General features: G+C 53.1%; 2 protein-coding genes across 5 annotated transcripts in view; both read right to left on the bottom strand.

Annotated features, from left to right (window-relative positions):
* Nucleotides 1–731: 731 nt before the first annotated feature.
* On the bottom strand, nt 732–4682 carry SLC35B1 (solute carrier family 35 member B1). Its single transcript, XM_010724573.4, has 9 exons — nt 4424–4682; nt 4245–4348; nt 4001–4131; nt 3723–3753; nt 3367–3524; nt 2947–3073; nt 2520–2626; nt 2119–2272; nt 732–1919 (listed from the first exon to the last, which is right to left on the bottom strand). The coding sequence occupies exons 1-9, from the start codon at nt 4621–4623 to the stop codon at nt 1867–1869; spliced, it is 1065 nt and encodes a 354-aa protein (XP_010722875.2). The 5' UTR covers nt 4624–4682; the 3' UTR covers nt 732–1866.
* A 461-nt stretch (nt 4683–5143) lies between these two features.
* FAM117A (family with sequence similarity 117 member A) overlaps nt 5144–14171 on the bottom strand; it is a 29073-nt gene continuing 20045 nt past the window's right edge. For 3 of the 4 annotated variants that reach the window (XM_085210973.1, XM_085210974.1, XM_019623343.3), the window contains 7 exons: nt 12769–12938; nt 9376–9471; nt 8731–8844; nt 8271–8405; nt 7576–7798; nt 7136–7256; nt 5144–6622 (listed from right to left, as the gene is read on the bottom strand). In XM_085210973.1, the coding sequence (XP_085067099.1) occupies nt 6283–6622; nt 7136–7256; nt 7576–7798; nt 8271–8405; nt 8731–8844; nt 9376–9471; nt 12769–12938 (1199 nt within the window). In that variant the 3' untranslated portion in view covers nt 5144–6282. The remainder of the gene's footprint in view (nt 6623–7135; nt 7257–7575; nt 7799–8270; nt 8406–8730; nt 8845–9375; nt 9472–12768; nt 12939–14171) is intronic. The other variant, XM_085210975.1, reaches the window with a different exon arrangement.

Below are 14171 nucleotides of genomic sequence, written 5' to 3'. Positions count from 1 at the left end.
GGCTCGAGGTGCTGTAAATTTCTGATCACACACTTCCTTAGGAGCAATGGTGACTAAAGAACTCCAGCTAATAAGCAATCTACTTCTGTGGAATCGAAATAGAGTCATTTCCATTTTATTTGCAGCAAGATCTCTAGAGTAGAGTGGTGGTTTGGAAATTAACAGGTGATGTGTCTGAATAATTTTCCTGATCTCGTGGAGGAACACGGCTGAGGAAGTAATTTATATGGCATTTCTCAGGTGTTTGTGTTTTGCACAGTCCCTCCATTAGATTACTTATTTAATAACAGGAAAAACAAGTCTGCAGAACTGTGAGTGTTTCTGCTGATTCTGGGTACTCAATTTGAGAACTGGCTAAATTTAAAATACGCTCCTCTATCCCTTAGTCCCTCTATCCCTCTATCCCAAGTCCTACAAATAGAGAAAAGATGCCTTTGCCACCAAGACAACACCATAATTCAGTGCTGTCTATCACACAGTACAAGTCACTCAATATTTCTGCTCCCATTTACGAAATGGCAATTAATTACCTTGAATGTAATTGTGAAGGATAACAGTTTTCAGGGAAGCTGGGATCTTCATACAGCAGCAGATGCCAGCACGATGTTCATCAAGCAGTATCCATGGAGTTAAATCACAGCAGCTTTTATTTCATGGTTCTCTACTACTGAGAACACATTTGTTTGCTACTTAGCATTTGACCTTTAAGGCAACACGAATCAGCAAGGAGGTGAGAGTGACAGAAAAAAACCCTTTAATATCCTCAGGTTTAATTCTGCAAGAAATGTGTTGTTTGAGTAGCGCTATAGGATAACAAGACGGATTAAATGAAAAACAAATTTGAGTCCAAAAAAGTTGTAAGAAATACTGCAGGGGTGGGGGTAGAAGGGGCTGGAAAGGGAGGCTTACAACAGCCGCTCAGTAAAGAGATCAAGATCCCATCTGGAGGGGCAAAAGGCCAAAGCCACAGAACAGATGGAGACCAAGCGACAGCTGGTGTAAACGTGCTTTCATGTGTAAAGTTTGTTCTGTGGAGAATTCTGCTCTCCAACTCTGAAGGCATCATTATGATAACAGCTCCTCCCCCCACAGCACTGGGGACCCAGTCTGCGCCCAGGAGCGGGTGTCAGCGAAAGCTCACCACGACACTGGTTAATTAACAAGGGCCCTTTCAACATTTAGAAGCTGTTGTCACACAACCTTGGCACGAGTTTAGCAGCAGAGGTTCCTGTTCCTTCCTCTGCAGGGGGAGATGAAAAGAATTAATTTTAACCCCAGTGGTTAAACAGATTTCCTGTACATTTTTACATATGCCCAGGGTTGCCTGTTCAGAAGGGCTCAGGTGAAGAATACAGTGCAACACATGTCAATAGCAGAATGCTCCAGGCTGCTCCATTATGGAAAAAAATAATGATACAATCAACCAGGAGAGAGGGTTATCTTCAGCACAGGCATTTAATCCGGGACCTTCCCAGGCTGCACCATGCTAACATCATTCTGACAGCTCTCCTTGGAGAAAGCTGTGCTCTGCCTCCCCGCCGTCAGCCAAGTACTGAAATTAAAGTCCTGGAGAAGTGGCCATTGTTTCCTTTTCTTTAATAAAGATATGAAGGGTTTTTTTTTTTTCTGTTAAGGCAAGAATTTCATCCTGCTGCTAGGATCTAGTACTGCACCTTTGATTACAGAAAAAAAACCATAATACTTGATTACAGTTAAAACTGAAGCAATTTGTAATTAAAAAACTAAAACAAAAAATCCAAACATTCCCCTACTAATTACCTATCCTGAGTCCAGTTTCATAACAGACTTTGAGGTACAAGACAATAAATTAAAAGTCCATTCCAACAGCGGAGATCCACCATCTCCTCAATGCGATGTCTTCTTTACTCCCTTTCCAAATTTGGCATCAAGTCCAAGGCCTGCAAAGAGACAAAACAATCCGTGTGCACAGAAGGGCTCTTCTTCTTCCCCTGCTCTGCTAAGGCTGTAGCACACTCTTCCATCAGAAGCATTCCATACAGTTCTATTTTCTGACCAGCATCTTTTACAGCTGCCCCCCCCGCTGTGGGTTATTTATGTTAACAGAAGGAAGAGCTCAGATTTGCTGCCCAGACTTACCCAGGAACACCAGGACCGTCCCCACCCACTGCATGGTGCTGATGGGATTGGCAAACAGAATGACGGATGCTAAAATGGTGAAGAACTTGCGTGTCGTGGTGATGATGGAACAGGTCAGAGGTCCGAAGTAAACCACCGTCATGAAAATAAAGCTCTGAAAAACAAACAGGTGCTTTTCATCACAAAAAGGTACAGCACGGATCGTATTTTCACCCACACAGCCAGAGCTGAAAGAACATTTTTCAACTCCCGCTTACTTCCATATAACCAATTTAATTTTATGGTAGCCTACATGGAAAGCAGCAATAACCAAAGTAACAGAAAGCGAGGCAACTTTCCTCTGCCATCTCCCAGCTGTGCAAACAAACCCCAGCGAAGGCTGCAGAACAATGGAAGCTTACCTGACCCAGTGCACTCGTCAGGCCAAACAGCAGGATATTGTAAATGATGCTGGGATAACGTTCAGTAAAACTCAGGAACTCCCAGAGCTCTCCAGTGAACAGGATCCCTGCGGGAAGGGGCGGGATGAGAAGTTATTCACCCAGAGGCTGCCCGAGCATAATCTCAGCCTACAGAGCATAATCTCAGTTCACATTCATAACGCAGCAGGAGCCAGCAGCACGGAGAGCTGCTCAGCACAGAGCTCACGTTTGGGAGTTAAGCTGTGTGTGAAGCAGTGTCCTCTGGTGGGCATCACAAGAGCTGCACCGAGCACCCAGACACCGAATACACAAACTGAAGTTCTTTTGCAACAGGCGTTCCAAGTTCTTTAGGGAGCAGAACAGGGCGCTGCAGGGCAGGCTGTACTTTGTGCAGGGCGTTCCTTACCAGCTCCCAGGAACAAGGTGGACCAGAGGTTAACATTCAGCATCATGTGATTGGAGCCGGTTTGATAGTGAGCTCTCATGTGGTCCTGAGATACACCCGTCAGCCCATCCAAGGTCAGCGACAGCAACTGACAAAGGGAGACAGAGATATGAGTAAAGCAAAACCTTCTCTAAGGGGAAGACCTTCAGCTCCCTCCCCTCGTTTGAGACATCCCAAACACCTGTTAAACACCAATGATGCGACCTCAAAACAGACAGAAAGAAAGACATGCATCCTTCAAACTCGATGAGGCGCCCACTGCATGGAAGCATTTCCACATCAGCGTTAGGGTGCTCTTGCTGTACAAAGCTCTCACTGCTCCATCCTCCCCAGAGCTGCCACCAGGCAGCCCTGAGCTCACTGCACTCCAGCAGCACTCACCAGAAGGAGCTCCCCGTAGCCAAAGATGTGGTCGTCACCTCCAGCTCCCTTTTTGGGTTTATACATGAACAGGGCCACGCCTGTGACTATCAGGAGGACGCAGAGGTACTTGGCCAGCGGGTACTTCTTCCTCAGCACAGTCACACCTAAAAGCATGACTGCAAAAGAAGCGACATCATGAAGCCCACATCCTCACGTGGGAATACAGCTGCCCATAGAACAGAACACGGGGCCGAATGGCGCACAGCTGCCGTTCCTGCAACACAGCACTGTTTTTACAGCTGAGCTCCTCGGATCGGTCAAAGGACACGAGAAACCCACAGAAATACACACAAAGAAACATTTAATTTGCTTACCTGGAATGGGTTTACAGGATTTGCCTAGGACCTATCAAAAAAAAGAGCACATTACCAACCTGCACACCCACCACCTGCCTGCAGTGCGAGCGCAACACAAGGGCGACCCGACCAGCACCGACACACTGCACCTCCTGCAGGAAAGCCAACAAAGCCCCACCACACAGCGACCGCAGAACCAAAGGCTCGGTGCTCAGCCACGGCCTGCAGCCCACAGCCATCAGCGGCAGCTCCCGGCCGGCGAACGGAGCTCCGTTCCCGGAGCGGCCGACGCTCACCTGGGTCGGGTAGTTGACGAACTGCAGGGCCGAATTGCTGGAAACCATCGCGCCCAGATAGGAGAGCGAGCAGGCGGCGTACAGCCAGCCGTGCGTGCGATCCACCCTGACGGAGTCAAAGAAACGGATCACTGCGGGGAGAGCGAGGGAGGAGAAGCGTCAGGGCTGCGACGGAGCTCAGGGCGCTCAGAGCCGCGGAGCGCGGGGAGCCCCGCCGGCAGCCCGGAGCGCGGCCCGGACTCACGCAGCTTGGCGAAGGCGGCGTTGATGACGCACTGGATGAAGACCAGGCTCAGCGCGTACGTGAACTTCTCCTGCCGGGCGCCGTCGCCGTACTTCCCCCGCGTGCTGCAAGAGCGGGACACGGTGAGCCGGCGGCGCGGGGAAAAACCCGAGTCCCGGGCCGACCCCGCGCCCGCTCACATGCTCTCCTGCAGGATGCCGTAGTAGAAGTAGCAGGCGAAGACGCCCAGGAAGCAGACGGGCAGGCGGAGGCGCTCGGGCAGCGCGGGGCCGCCCGCGTTCGCTCCCATAGCGGCGGCGCGGCCGCTCAGCGCCGGGCCCACGTCCAAAGCCACATCGCGCAGCGCGGCCGGCGGCGGCGGCGGAGCGGGCGGCCTCATACACTCACCGTGCGCCCGCCCGCCGCGCAGGACCCGCCCGGTCCTGCCGCCCCCGCCCATCGCGCTGCCGGATCCGCGGCGGGGCTGGGGGAGGGCGAGCGGCGCGAGACATCGAGCAAAACCATCCCGGAGCTGCCGAACGAAACCGTCCGCCTCCTCTCCGAGGTCGCCGCCGTCGCGGTTCGGCCACGATCGCGGCTGCGGGGATTTCTGGAGACAGGCAGCGCGTGGGTCAGCCCCGGGCTGGGGGCCTTCACTGAGCGCTGCCCCAGCGGTGATGCAAGCAGATGTGGAGCGCGGTGATTGGCTGCGCGGCGGGTGGGCGGGGCCCGGATGGCGTTCCCGCCGTCGCCCGAGCGACTCGGGCGCGCTGTGCGCATGCGCAGCGCCGAGCCGTTTGGCGGCCGGGCTCGTTGCGTTCCCTCAACCCGGAGCTCCGCTCGGCGCCTCCCAGCGCTCCGACCCCCGTCAGACTCGGCAATATTAAATCCAACCCCCCCAAAACACGAGGGCTTCCGGATGCATGAAATAGTTTATTTTCTCCACGTAACTGTCAACACCAGCATCTGCAAAAACCCCTCTAAACACAACTCCAAATCTAACGTTCCTCCTTTAAGCTTTGCAATACATACATAAAATACAAACTTCAAACAGCTGCAAAAATAGTGTCTTTGGAAGAAAATAGAGTTTCTACATCAGATATAAGAAAATAGGCTTCTTCAGTACAACCCAGAGCCTTCGCAACAGAACACAACCAAACGCTGTTGGTAAGAGGCTTTTTACAATCCGTGTCCTCATGTCCTCGCTCTGCTTTCTGCTCTGCGGCCCACGAACCCCAAACCCCCCCAGGCAGCCCCAGCCCCGCTGTGCAGCTGTGTGGGCTCAGGGCCGGGCGCCTTCCAGCACTGCACTTTGTTTCCCATCCTCTCTTCCTGCAATGTGGCCGCAGCACCGGAGACACCCGGCAGGCAGCTCTGCCATTCCTGAGCAGCCAACATCTCTCCTTCACTCCTTGCAGTAAGGCAAGTTTTCCTCCCCCTGCGGAAGGTGGCATTCGGTCACCTGCGCTCCCCCCATTCAGCACAGCTGCCTCAGGGCTCCTCAGAGCTCCGGGGTTTCAGGGGCTGAAGGCGTCCATGGAGGCGCAGGCAGAGAACACCGCCGTCTGTGTCACACTGACGCAGATCAACAGCAGCTTCTGCTCCCACGCCCCCCGGAGCAGCCGTCCTACGAGACCCTTCTCCCCCTTCCCACCTCCCAGAGCTCAGCAAGCACCGGGCAGCGGCAGCAGCAGGGATGAGAAGCGCTGGGAAGCTCCACCACCTGAATCCTCCCGGCTCAACCGCAGCTCCGCCCAGCGCAGGGGTGCCCAGCTGCTCTTCACCAGCAAAACAATCATACAGGAAATGAGAATTCAACGCAGGAAAGTGCTTTCAACAGGGGAGGCTCGGGGAAATGAGCCCCTCCCGCAGCAGCGAGGAGTCCTGTGGAACGTGGTACTTCACAGCTGCTTTCATCCTTGGCGGCCTGCTGTGGTTTTCAGGCCCAGCGCTGCCCCTTGGCTGTCAAGTCCCAACCTCAAGGCACTGATCTCCATGGGATGGCCGAGATGCACTGAGGAGCCAGAGCTGCTGTTGCTGGCGAACTTTCCCAAAGGCTTCACACAACGAGAGAGCTGTGGAAGACGACGCTCTCCTCTGGCTGCCCACGTTTCCAGTGTTCATAATTGAGTGAAGGCGACTTGGAGGCGTCGCTGAAGTTATCTACAGCAGCGTCCTTCCGTGCCCCAAGGAATGGCGTGGGGGCTGAGGGCTGGCAGGATGTAAACGTGCCCGTGCCAGGGCTGGATGATGCTGGAAAGCCCCTACTGAAGAGAAAGCCCACGTTTGGGAAGAGAGGCTTCACCAGGCTGACAGGGCAGAAGGCAGAGCCCGTGGGGTTGAAGTGCACTTTGTTCTTATCTGGGCAGGAAGGCTGAAAGGTGTGGTCAGGGCTGGAGCTGAAAGAGACACAGAGGATGTGATCAGCAACAGATGCTCCCCAAGAGCACCAAACTGCCTGCGGCTGCAGGGAGAACACCTGGGGTTGTGTGCTCTTCAAAGAGCCTGACTAAAAGCTGAATCGCTTTGCTGTGAGCTGGGCTGCTCCTCATGCACAGAGCAGCACAACGAGCCTGTTTTGTTTTGAAAGCACACTTATTTACAGTACAAGCAGCTCTCTTTTCAAGAGGCTGTGCTGGCTGAGAATTATCTACTGCCTAGGAAGGGCAGAAATCACAACATCCTTCCCAGTGTGTCTCAGGGTGACACACTGATTTTGTGACACACAATTCACCTCGTCCACCAGGATCTGAGCAGCCAAGGTTTTGCTGCAGTGTTTCCTTAGAGACTGTTCCCTACCTTCAGAGCAGGGCACAACAGCACAACTGAAGCCTCAGCTGCTCCCACCCCAGCATCCTGCCATAGGACCAACCTCAGCTGAGCTCTCCTCTGCCACAACTCCTCATACTTACGAAGCTTCTTCAAAGGCCCGGACTTTCTCACATCCCTCAGGAGGCTCCCGTTTGAACATGTAGCTGTGGTTGGGCCGAGGAGAGGAAGCAAAAGCCAGGACTGGAGAAGGGCTGCCCTCCTCTACAAGGGATAAAAGATACTTTTTAAGAAATTTTTATGAGAATCCAACAGAAGTTTAAGCTAATTCCAAGCATGCTCTTCCAGTACCCCTGTAGCTGTGGGCTAAAACCAAAGCACTTTATCTGTGTAGCTCCCTGCTCATAACCACCATGTAGTACAACAGAAGAGCACCCACTAGGAGAGTAATTACCAGGGCTTAGGAAGTCCACCGTTACTCAAAGTGGCTGAGATCCCTTCCCACTTCATCTGCAGCTTCCAATCCACCACACAGCCTCCTCATTCCCCCACAGCTTCACAGCTGCACGGGCTCAGCACTTGCCTTTCTCTTTTGGATCCAACTGCACCTCATCCACAGCAGAGGAGAGTTCTTCTGCCACCAGTCTCACTGGAGTGTGTGGAGAAAGGCGGAGAGGCACAGAAGGGGAAGGAGAAAGCGAGAGACTGCTGCAGCTGCCACTGCTGGGCTCCAGCATCAGGGAGGCATCTCCAGAGCCTCTCGGTGCAGGTGCTGGTGCTCTGTGGCCATCTGGGACATCCAAGATCTAGGGAAAAAGCAAAGTCTCAGCAGAACAAGAAGAAACCCACTCCTTTCACCACAGAAAAGGTGAAGAAGCAGTTGCACCTACAGACAGTATTTTTCGGGGTGCTGCTGGCTCCCAGCAGAGGCTCAGCCACAGACAGAGCAGAAGGACACAGACCCTCCCGCATCCCCTGTAACACATTTCTGCTCACAGGCCGGCTGGGATCACCTCCCACACCTGCATGGTATGAAGCAGCCTTTGGATGCTGATCTAAGACAGTGCCTCAGCGCTGCTGAGATTCCTACTGGCTGATCTCCCACAGCACCAAGTCTAAGGAGGGAAGACAAGAGCCGTTCAGGCAGCTACGTGCTTAGAACTGAACACAGACATCATCGCTGTGGCCAAGAAGCAGCTATGGGCAGTGAGTGTCATGAGAGGAAAGTGTTCAGAGACCATCCAGGAGATTCAGGGCGATCCTTCAACCTTCACTCACCCTCAAAAGCTCTTCATCTCCATGTTCCTTCACAAACACTTCCTCTAGTTCCTGGTTTAGCCCTTCCAGGCTCCTGTGCAAGCAAGGACTGAGCCTCAAAACAGGAGACGAAGAAAGGAAGCCTGAAGGAGAGTCCTGCAACAATGCAGAGTCAAAGATGTTAGTTGTGGCAGCACAAACTCAGTCATTTCTCAATTCTACTCTGATGTTGCAGCACTCCAGTGCTCAGCCAGAGTCTTCGAGGAGGTTGACTGGCAAAGACTGACAGAAGAGCCACGTAAACCCACCAAGTGCTGGCCAGAGCACAGGGATCTGCTGAAGCAGTGGAAGAAAAAATGCCTCCCACCCCCTTCTCAGACACTGAGCAGAAGTCTGAGACCAGCTGGGATGTCTGCCAGCAGGAATTTGCACTCCATCTCATTGGGACACACAGTGACAGCACAGGGAGATGTGAACCTACCCGGAGTGATCCAAGGACAGCATGGTCCCCCTGCAGCGGGGAGCTCTTCTCCTTTTCTTTGCCACTTCTGCCATTTAGCTTCGTTCGCTGGAGCTGCTGCTTCAGTTTGGCAATCTAGCAAATAAAGTTTCAGCTGCAGAATGAGGCAAACCAATACACCTCCACCAAAAAAAAAAAAAAAATAATCACATCTTCTCTCTTTCCTCCCTTCTCTCTCAACCCATGAGGAAGTGCCAAAATAGTGACAGTGCCAATCGCATAACAAGCTGCTCTGGCTGCCTCTCCAAGGATGAGCAAGGACTGCAAACGAGGCCTCACCAAAAACTGCCCCTTGGCAATGTGGGCAGTGCCACTGGATCTGGGTTATCTTCCACCTGCAGCATTAGGGCCAGGCCCTGCTGGAACCCACACACACTGTGACACCTATAAGCAATGCACTGAGCTCCAGAGGAGTTTCTTTATAACAGCTGCCTGTGAGATCAGCCTCCTGTCCACGCACAGCATTAGGGGTGAGAATGAGGGCTAACATCTCATCTCTAACATTACAACCCTGTCCTCCCACTCCCCTCCCACGGAAGCAGGAGCCTCCTGCACATCAGCAGCTAACACAGACCTTGCTCAAGTGCTGGGATTGATCTGTTTTACCTCTCTGCGGTGATCTGTGCTACCCCAGGAAGCAGAACGCTTGTGAGCACTGGAGCTGGCTTTCCCCACTTCTGCATCATGCCAGGACACCGGGGTCTGAAGCGAAGAGAAACATTGCTGAGAACAACCACAACATTTACTGCTCTGAGGCTGCTGGGAGTGTCCAAAAGAATAAAAGTGATCAACTGCTGCTCCTTCACAGCCCTGCTCCAGTCCTCTCCCATATCACTCAGTAAAGCGCACTGAGATCGCATTCTTTCAGTACTCACCAAAACCTCACCATTTGAACCAAATCTGTGCCTCTGAAGGAAACTGGACCTCACGGAACTGCATGGCAACAGAGCTGCTCAGAAGGCAGTGCCTCAATTCCCACGGGTACCTGGCAATGTCAGGCACAGCCATTGCTCCTCACGCCCTGGCGCTGCCTGCACGGGCTGCAGCCCAAAGCAGGGTGACGTAGAGACTCAAGCACTCATTTGTACACAGCAGCCTTACAGAGAGGAAAAGCCTCACCCAGCTGTGAGAACACACAGCTTGCTTCTGAGACCTCAGGCTCCCATTATCGCAGTTCAAAGGCGTAACCAAAAGCAGGGTTTGGCCTGCAGACTCGATGCTGCCGCAGGAGTGCTGGAAGAGCCCAGCTGCCTCTGCTGCTCAGGCCCTGCTGAAGGGCTGGCAGCTCTCAGCTGACTTTTAGTGCACAAAAACAACCCCAGCGCATTGCACAGCTGTTTTCCAAGCAACAGCTACATTATGAGTATCAATGGCAATCAGAAGGGGCCGTTGATCTGATCAGCCATGGGTGTGAACTTCCTTCCACTGAACTCAGTCCTCCTCGGCGGAGCCTCCAGCATCACAACGGTCCCAAGGCACATCAGCTGCAGGGCTGCTTTTTCCCAACATCACATGTCAGGCCTTCTCAAAACAGCCAGCCCCTGTCCCCACTGCCTGCCGTGCTGTGGGAGGCTCTGATAACGCTCCCCTCCTCCATCCTCAGGGACAGGCTGCCCGGAGGTGCAAGGGCCTGAGAACAGCTCCTCTCCAAGCAGCTCTCCATCTCCCCTGAGGCCACTGCGAGAACAGCAGCTGTCGGAAACAGCCCCATCGAGTCAGCAGGATGACAGAAGCCTCTTCTCTCAAAATATGTTTTAGTGTGTATTTAAACCAAAGGAACAAGGCGAGTTACCTGGAGAGGTACCAGGCTTTCCTTCGGTAACTGGATGCAGGTGACTTTCAGACAGAAATCCAACCCTGCCCCAAGTCACAGGCTCCAGTGCAGCCCCTCCTTGCATCCCCCCAAGCAGGGGGCAACACTCCCACCACAGTGTGCGCTGCCTGGGTCTTCATCCACAGGACCAGTGAGCAGCAGGCATGGCAGCACAGCAGCTGCTACATTCAGAGTGCAGTGCTCAGTTCGGTTTGACAGAAGCAATCTGCTCAGTCTGAAGCATTACTGTGAGGTCCTGCTGAGCTCAGAGCAGCCTCAGCCGCCCCGTGGAGGAGCAGGCAGCTCCCATAGGAAGTCCTGCAGCTCAGGCTAACCCTACACTTTGAGCACATGGCACATCTGATCTCATTTCCTACCTCAAATAGTCTCTCCTAAACAACTCAGACAGCGTTCGGTGTTTATGCCAGAACATTGTGTCATTTCACATCCCAGCAGATCACGTACGTAGGAAAGCTAAGGAGGAAAGCTAGAAGAGGCGAGATTCAGCTCCATCTCATGTTACTGCTGAAGGCAAGGCTGGGAAGCTCAGCTTCAGCTGCTGGAAGAGCCCAGGACGCGAGAAAAACTTAAGGCACCTGAAGACTCTCAAGCAACAACTCCTTTAACACCCTGCTCTACTGCTGTGACACCCAGAGCACCGAGCTACTGCCAAGAAACAGGGCCCTGAAAGGAAGAAGCCATGATTCTTGCAACAGGAAAACCTGAAAATAAAGAACGTATGTGCATCCCACTCCTTTTCTAGGCAGACTGTCACAGCAGAAGGAAATTACAGAACTTTTTGTACTAACTGTGGCAAAACTGCTTCCTCAGAAAGAGGGGGGGAAAAAACACTTTGCACAGCAAGATAAAGGCACACGCTGCAGCCATGCACGCTGCTGCCACTCTCCCCCACACTGAGCACCTGCAGTTGTATCTCACTGAACCACCTTACGATAGCAAATCTACAGAGCCCTGCACAACAGCTGATCAGTAGCTGTGGAAGGAGGAAAGTAAACACGTACTGACAGGCAGAGAAAAGTCCCAGCTCTGAGAGCTGCTACGCCTGAAAGCATGGAAGGGGCGTCAGCCTCCTGGAGGAACATTTTGTTAGAGCACAGAGCAGGCCACAACAGAGGACTTTATTCCCAGCTTCCACAACAGCCAAGTCATCTGATATGCACACAAACCAGTGAAGCACATATGTGAAATGCTGGAGATCACTGCTCCTTTCACTGGCGTGTTGCAAGGTCACATTAGCATTTGCAGATAGCAGACGAAGGGCTGCAGCACAGCTGGCCCCACTGAGCACAGCCAGCAGCTCCATCCTTAGGAGGTGCCCCCACTTCACAGCCCTTTCCCCACAAGGACCAAGTGCAAGGGAAACTGAACGGCTGCAAAGTGCCAGAGCTCAGTGCTCACCAATCTGCCTTGAGACAGAAAGGCAGAGTGCACTTCCCTCACTCAGAAATGAAGGTTGACAAATCCTTTCCTTTCCAGAACGCCGTCAGCAGCACTCCTGGGCACCAGGACTGAAACAAAAGCAGGCAGAACATATTGGGAAAGGACAATGGAAGTTGGAATCCAATTGGGAACTTCCTGCAAACAGCCCGGTAATAAATTGTTGAACAGCAAAGATCAAACAGCAAGTTAACACAGATTGAGTGTGCTAAATAAACGGCTTGCTAAGCTAGCGGATGCTCTTATCCTTCTGAATTCCTTCACCTCTGCAGATAGGCGAGCACTATTTGCTGCCATGCAGTAATATTTACAGGTTGCTAAGAGTTCCTTGAGGTCTGGAGCTTTTCCATCCTACAGTAGAGCTGCGCTGTGTTAGTGAGCCCTTCTGTGGGAGCACCCTCACCGTCTCAGCGTGTGGCACACAGCCCATGTGTGTTATATAAGGACTTGGCCCATAGCTGCAAGCCAGAAAAAATAAAACGAGCAGTGAGCCAGGGCTGGAGCAGAAAGCCAGAGGCCATCTGCCTCCAAACAAGGCCAAGGAAATTCTAACTGCACCGAAATGGAATCATGGAGCTGAAAAGCACAAGGGGAAAAACAGCCTTCCTAGAAAGCTGCAGCTGGATGGAGGGGAATGCAGCATTTCCTCTCTTTGCCCAGTTTACACCCATTGCAGTTCTGCAGCCCCCTCCTGGCCTGGGGACTTCCCGCACAGCCTGTATCCATACCTGGGTAGCTTTGTCATTCATGCACGAGGCAGAAGCTCCATCAGCATCCCGTGGCCACTGCCCCAGCAGGTAGGAGCCCACGATGGTGTCCAGTGAGGAGGTGCGACGCACGCGGGGCTGCCGGGGCCGGCAGGGCTTCTCTGCAGCAGCAGCAGCACAGGGAACACTCGCTACACAGGAGAGAAGAGAGGAGGACATTAAGGCTTTCAGAGCACAGCTCCAGCAACAGCCATCCCCGCCAGCAAGCCCACATCCACTGCAAAGATCCCAAGAGATGGAGCACACAGAACCTGGAGAAACTCATTCACTTCTTGAAAATCGAAGTGCTAACGAAGGCCCCGAGCTCCCAGTCCCGCAGCAGCAGCAGCTCTGGTGCCCAGGCCATGTTGCTCAGCACAGCACTGCTGCTCCTGGGCCATCAGAACCACGCAGCAGAGCGGGTCAGTGAGGGCTGGTGGAGCTCCTGCCCTCCCTTATCACTGAGCGACTGCTTCTGTACAACAGGAGATTTTACTGCAGCCCTTCAGTGCCTGCTTGAAACCAGTGATCAGACATTCCAGTCTAAGCCAAAGGAGCTACACGACCGGGTGAAGTGCTTCTGCATGGGAAAAACATCATGATGTCTACAGAGCCCTATTTCTTATTAGCTGGAGCACAGTGCTTCAGCTGCAAGAACCCGGGCTCCTCCCGTGGGAAGACCCAGCAGTGATGGGCAGGCTGCATGCCTTGATTTCAGCAGAGGAAGCACGCAATTGTCTGCTCCCAGCTAAGGGAGGCCAAGAGAACACCTGCAGAGTTCTGGATCTGCAGGCAGCCTTGAACACTCGCTGCCGTTAGCAGCTGCAGGCACTCACCCAGCAACCAGCAGGAAGGAAGAGCACAAACCTGAGTGCTGCTGTAACCCAGGGCAGGCTGGCAGGACCCCAGCACCCACCCTGCAGCCCAATGCCTGCTCTGCCCAGCTTCCCTCTTCCAGGAGGCGACCACCCCTCACCCGTGCAGATTTTCACAACGGTACCTACGAACACCAAGAAGGAAAAGCTTCATGCATACAAGTAGTTCAAACAGCAACGCACAGCACAGCTGCCCTTTCCTGCAGCCCTGTCACCACCCCTGCAGCTGAAAGCTGTTATCACCAAACCCAAAAAGGCAGCAATCATGAAAGGCAAGTTCAAGCCAGCAGAAAAGTTTGTTTGCATTTCATTTTGATTAGACATGCAAATTACCATGCATATTAGAATCAGCCCCATGGCCTCCTGGCAGGGTAGTGAGGCCACGAGCAGCTCTGCTCCAGGTGTGCTGTGCACAGACATTCTTTCCTTCCTCCCCAAACTCAAGGTAAGGCTGGCAGTGAGTTCACCACGTTAAACCCAGCATCAGGACTGCCCAGCACCACTCTGTGC

Source organism: Meleagris gallopavo, chromosome 29, assembly GCF_905368555.1.
Source record: "Meleagris gallopavo chromosome 29, MGAL_WU_HG_1.1, whole genome shotgun sequence".
Lineage (NCBI taxonomy): Eukaryota > Metazoa > Chordata > Aves > Galliformes > Phasianidae > Meleagris > Meleagris gallopavo.
Note: the sequence above shows the minus strand (reverse complement) of the source record. Positions and strands in the feature narration are given on the sequence as shown.

What these genes read in the sequence shown, in the direction of transcription:
- SLC35B1 (XM_010724573.4), bottom strand. Translation starts at nt 4,623, where the DNA reads ATGAGGCCGCCCGCTCCGCCGCCGCCGCCGGCCGCGCTGCGCGATGTG. An exon ending in CGCCGCCTTCGCCAAGCTGC is followed by an intron (nt 4,132 to 4,244) that starts GTGAGTCCGGGC and finishes CTCTCCCCGCAG; the next exon opens with TGATCCGTTTCTTTGACTCC. An exon ending in TCGTCAACTACCCGACCCAG is followed by an intron (nt 3,754 to 4,000) that starts GTGAGCGTCGGC and finishes TTTTTTTGATAG; the next exon opens with GTCCTAGGCAAATCCTGTAA.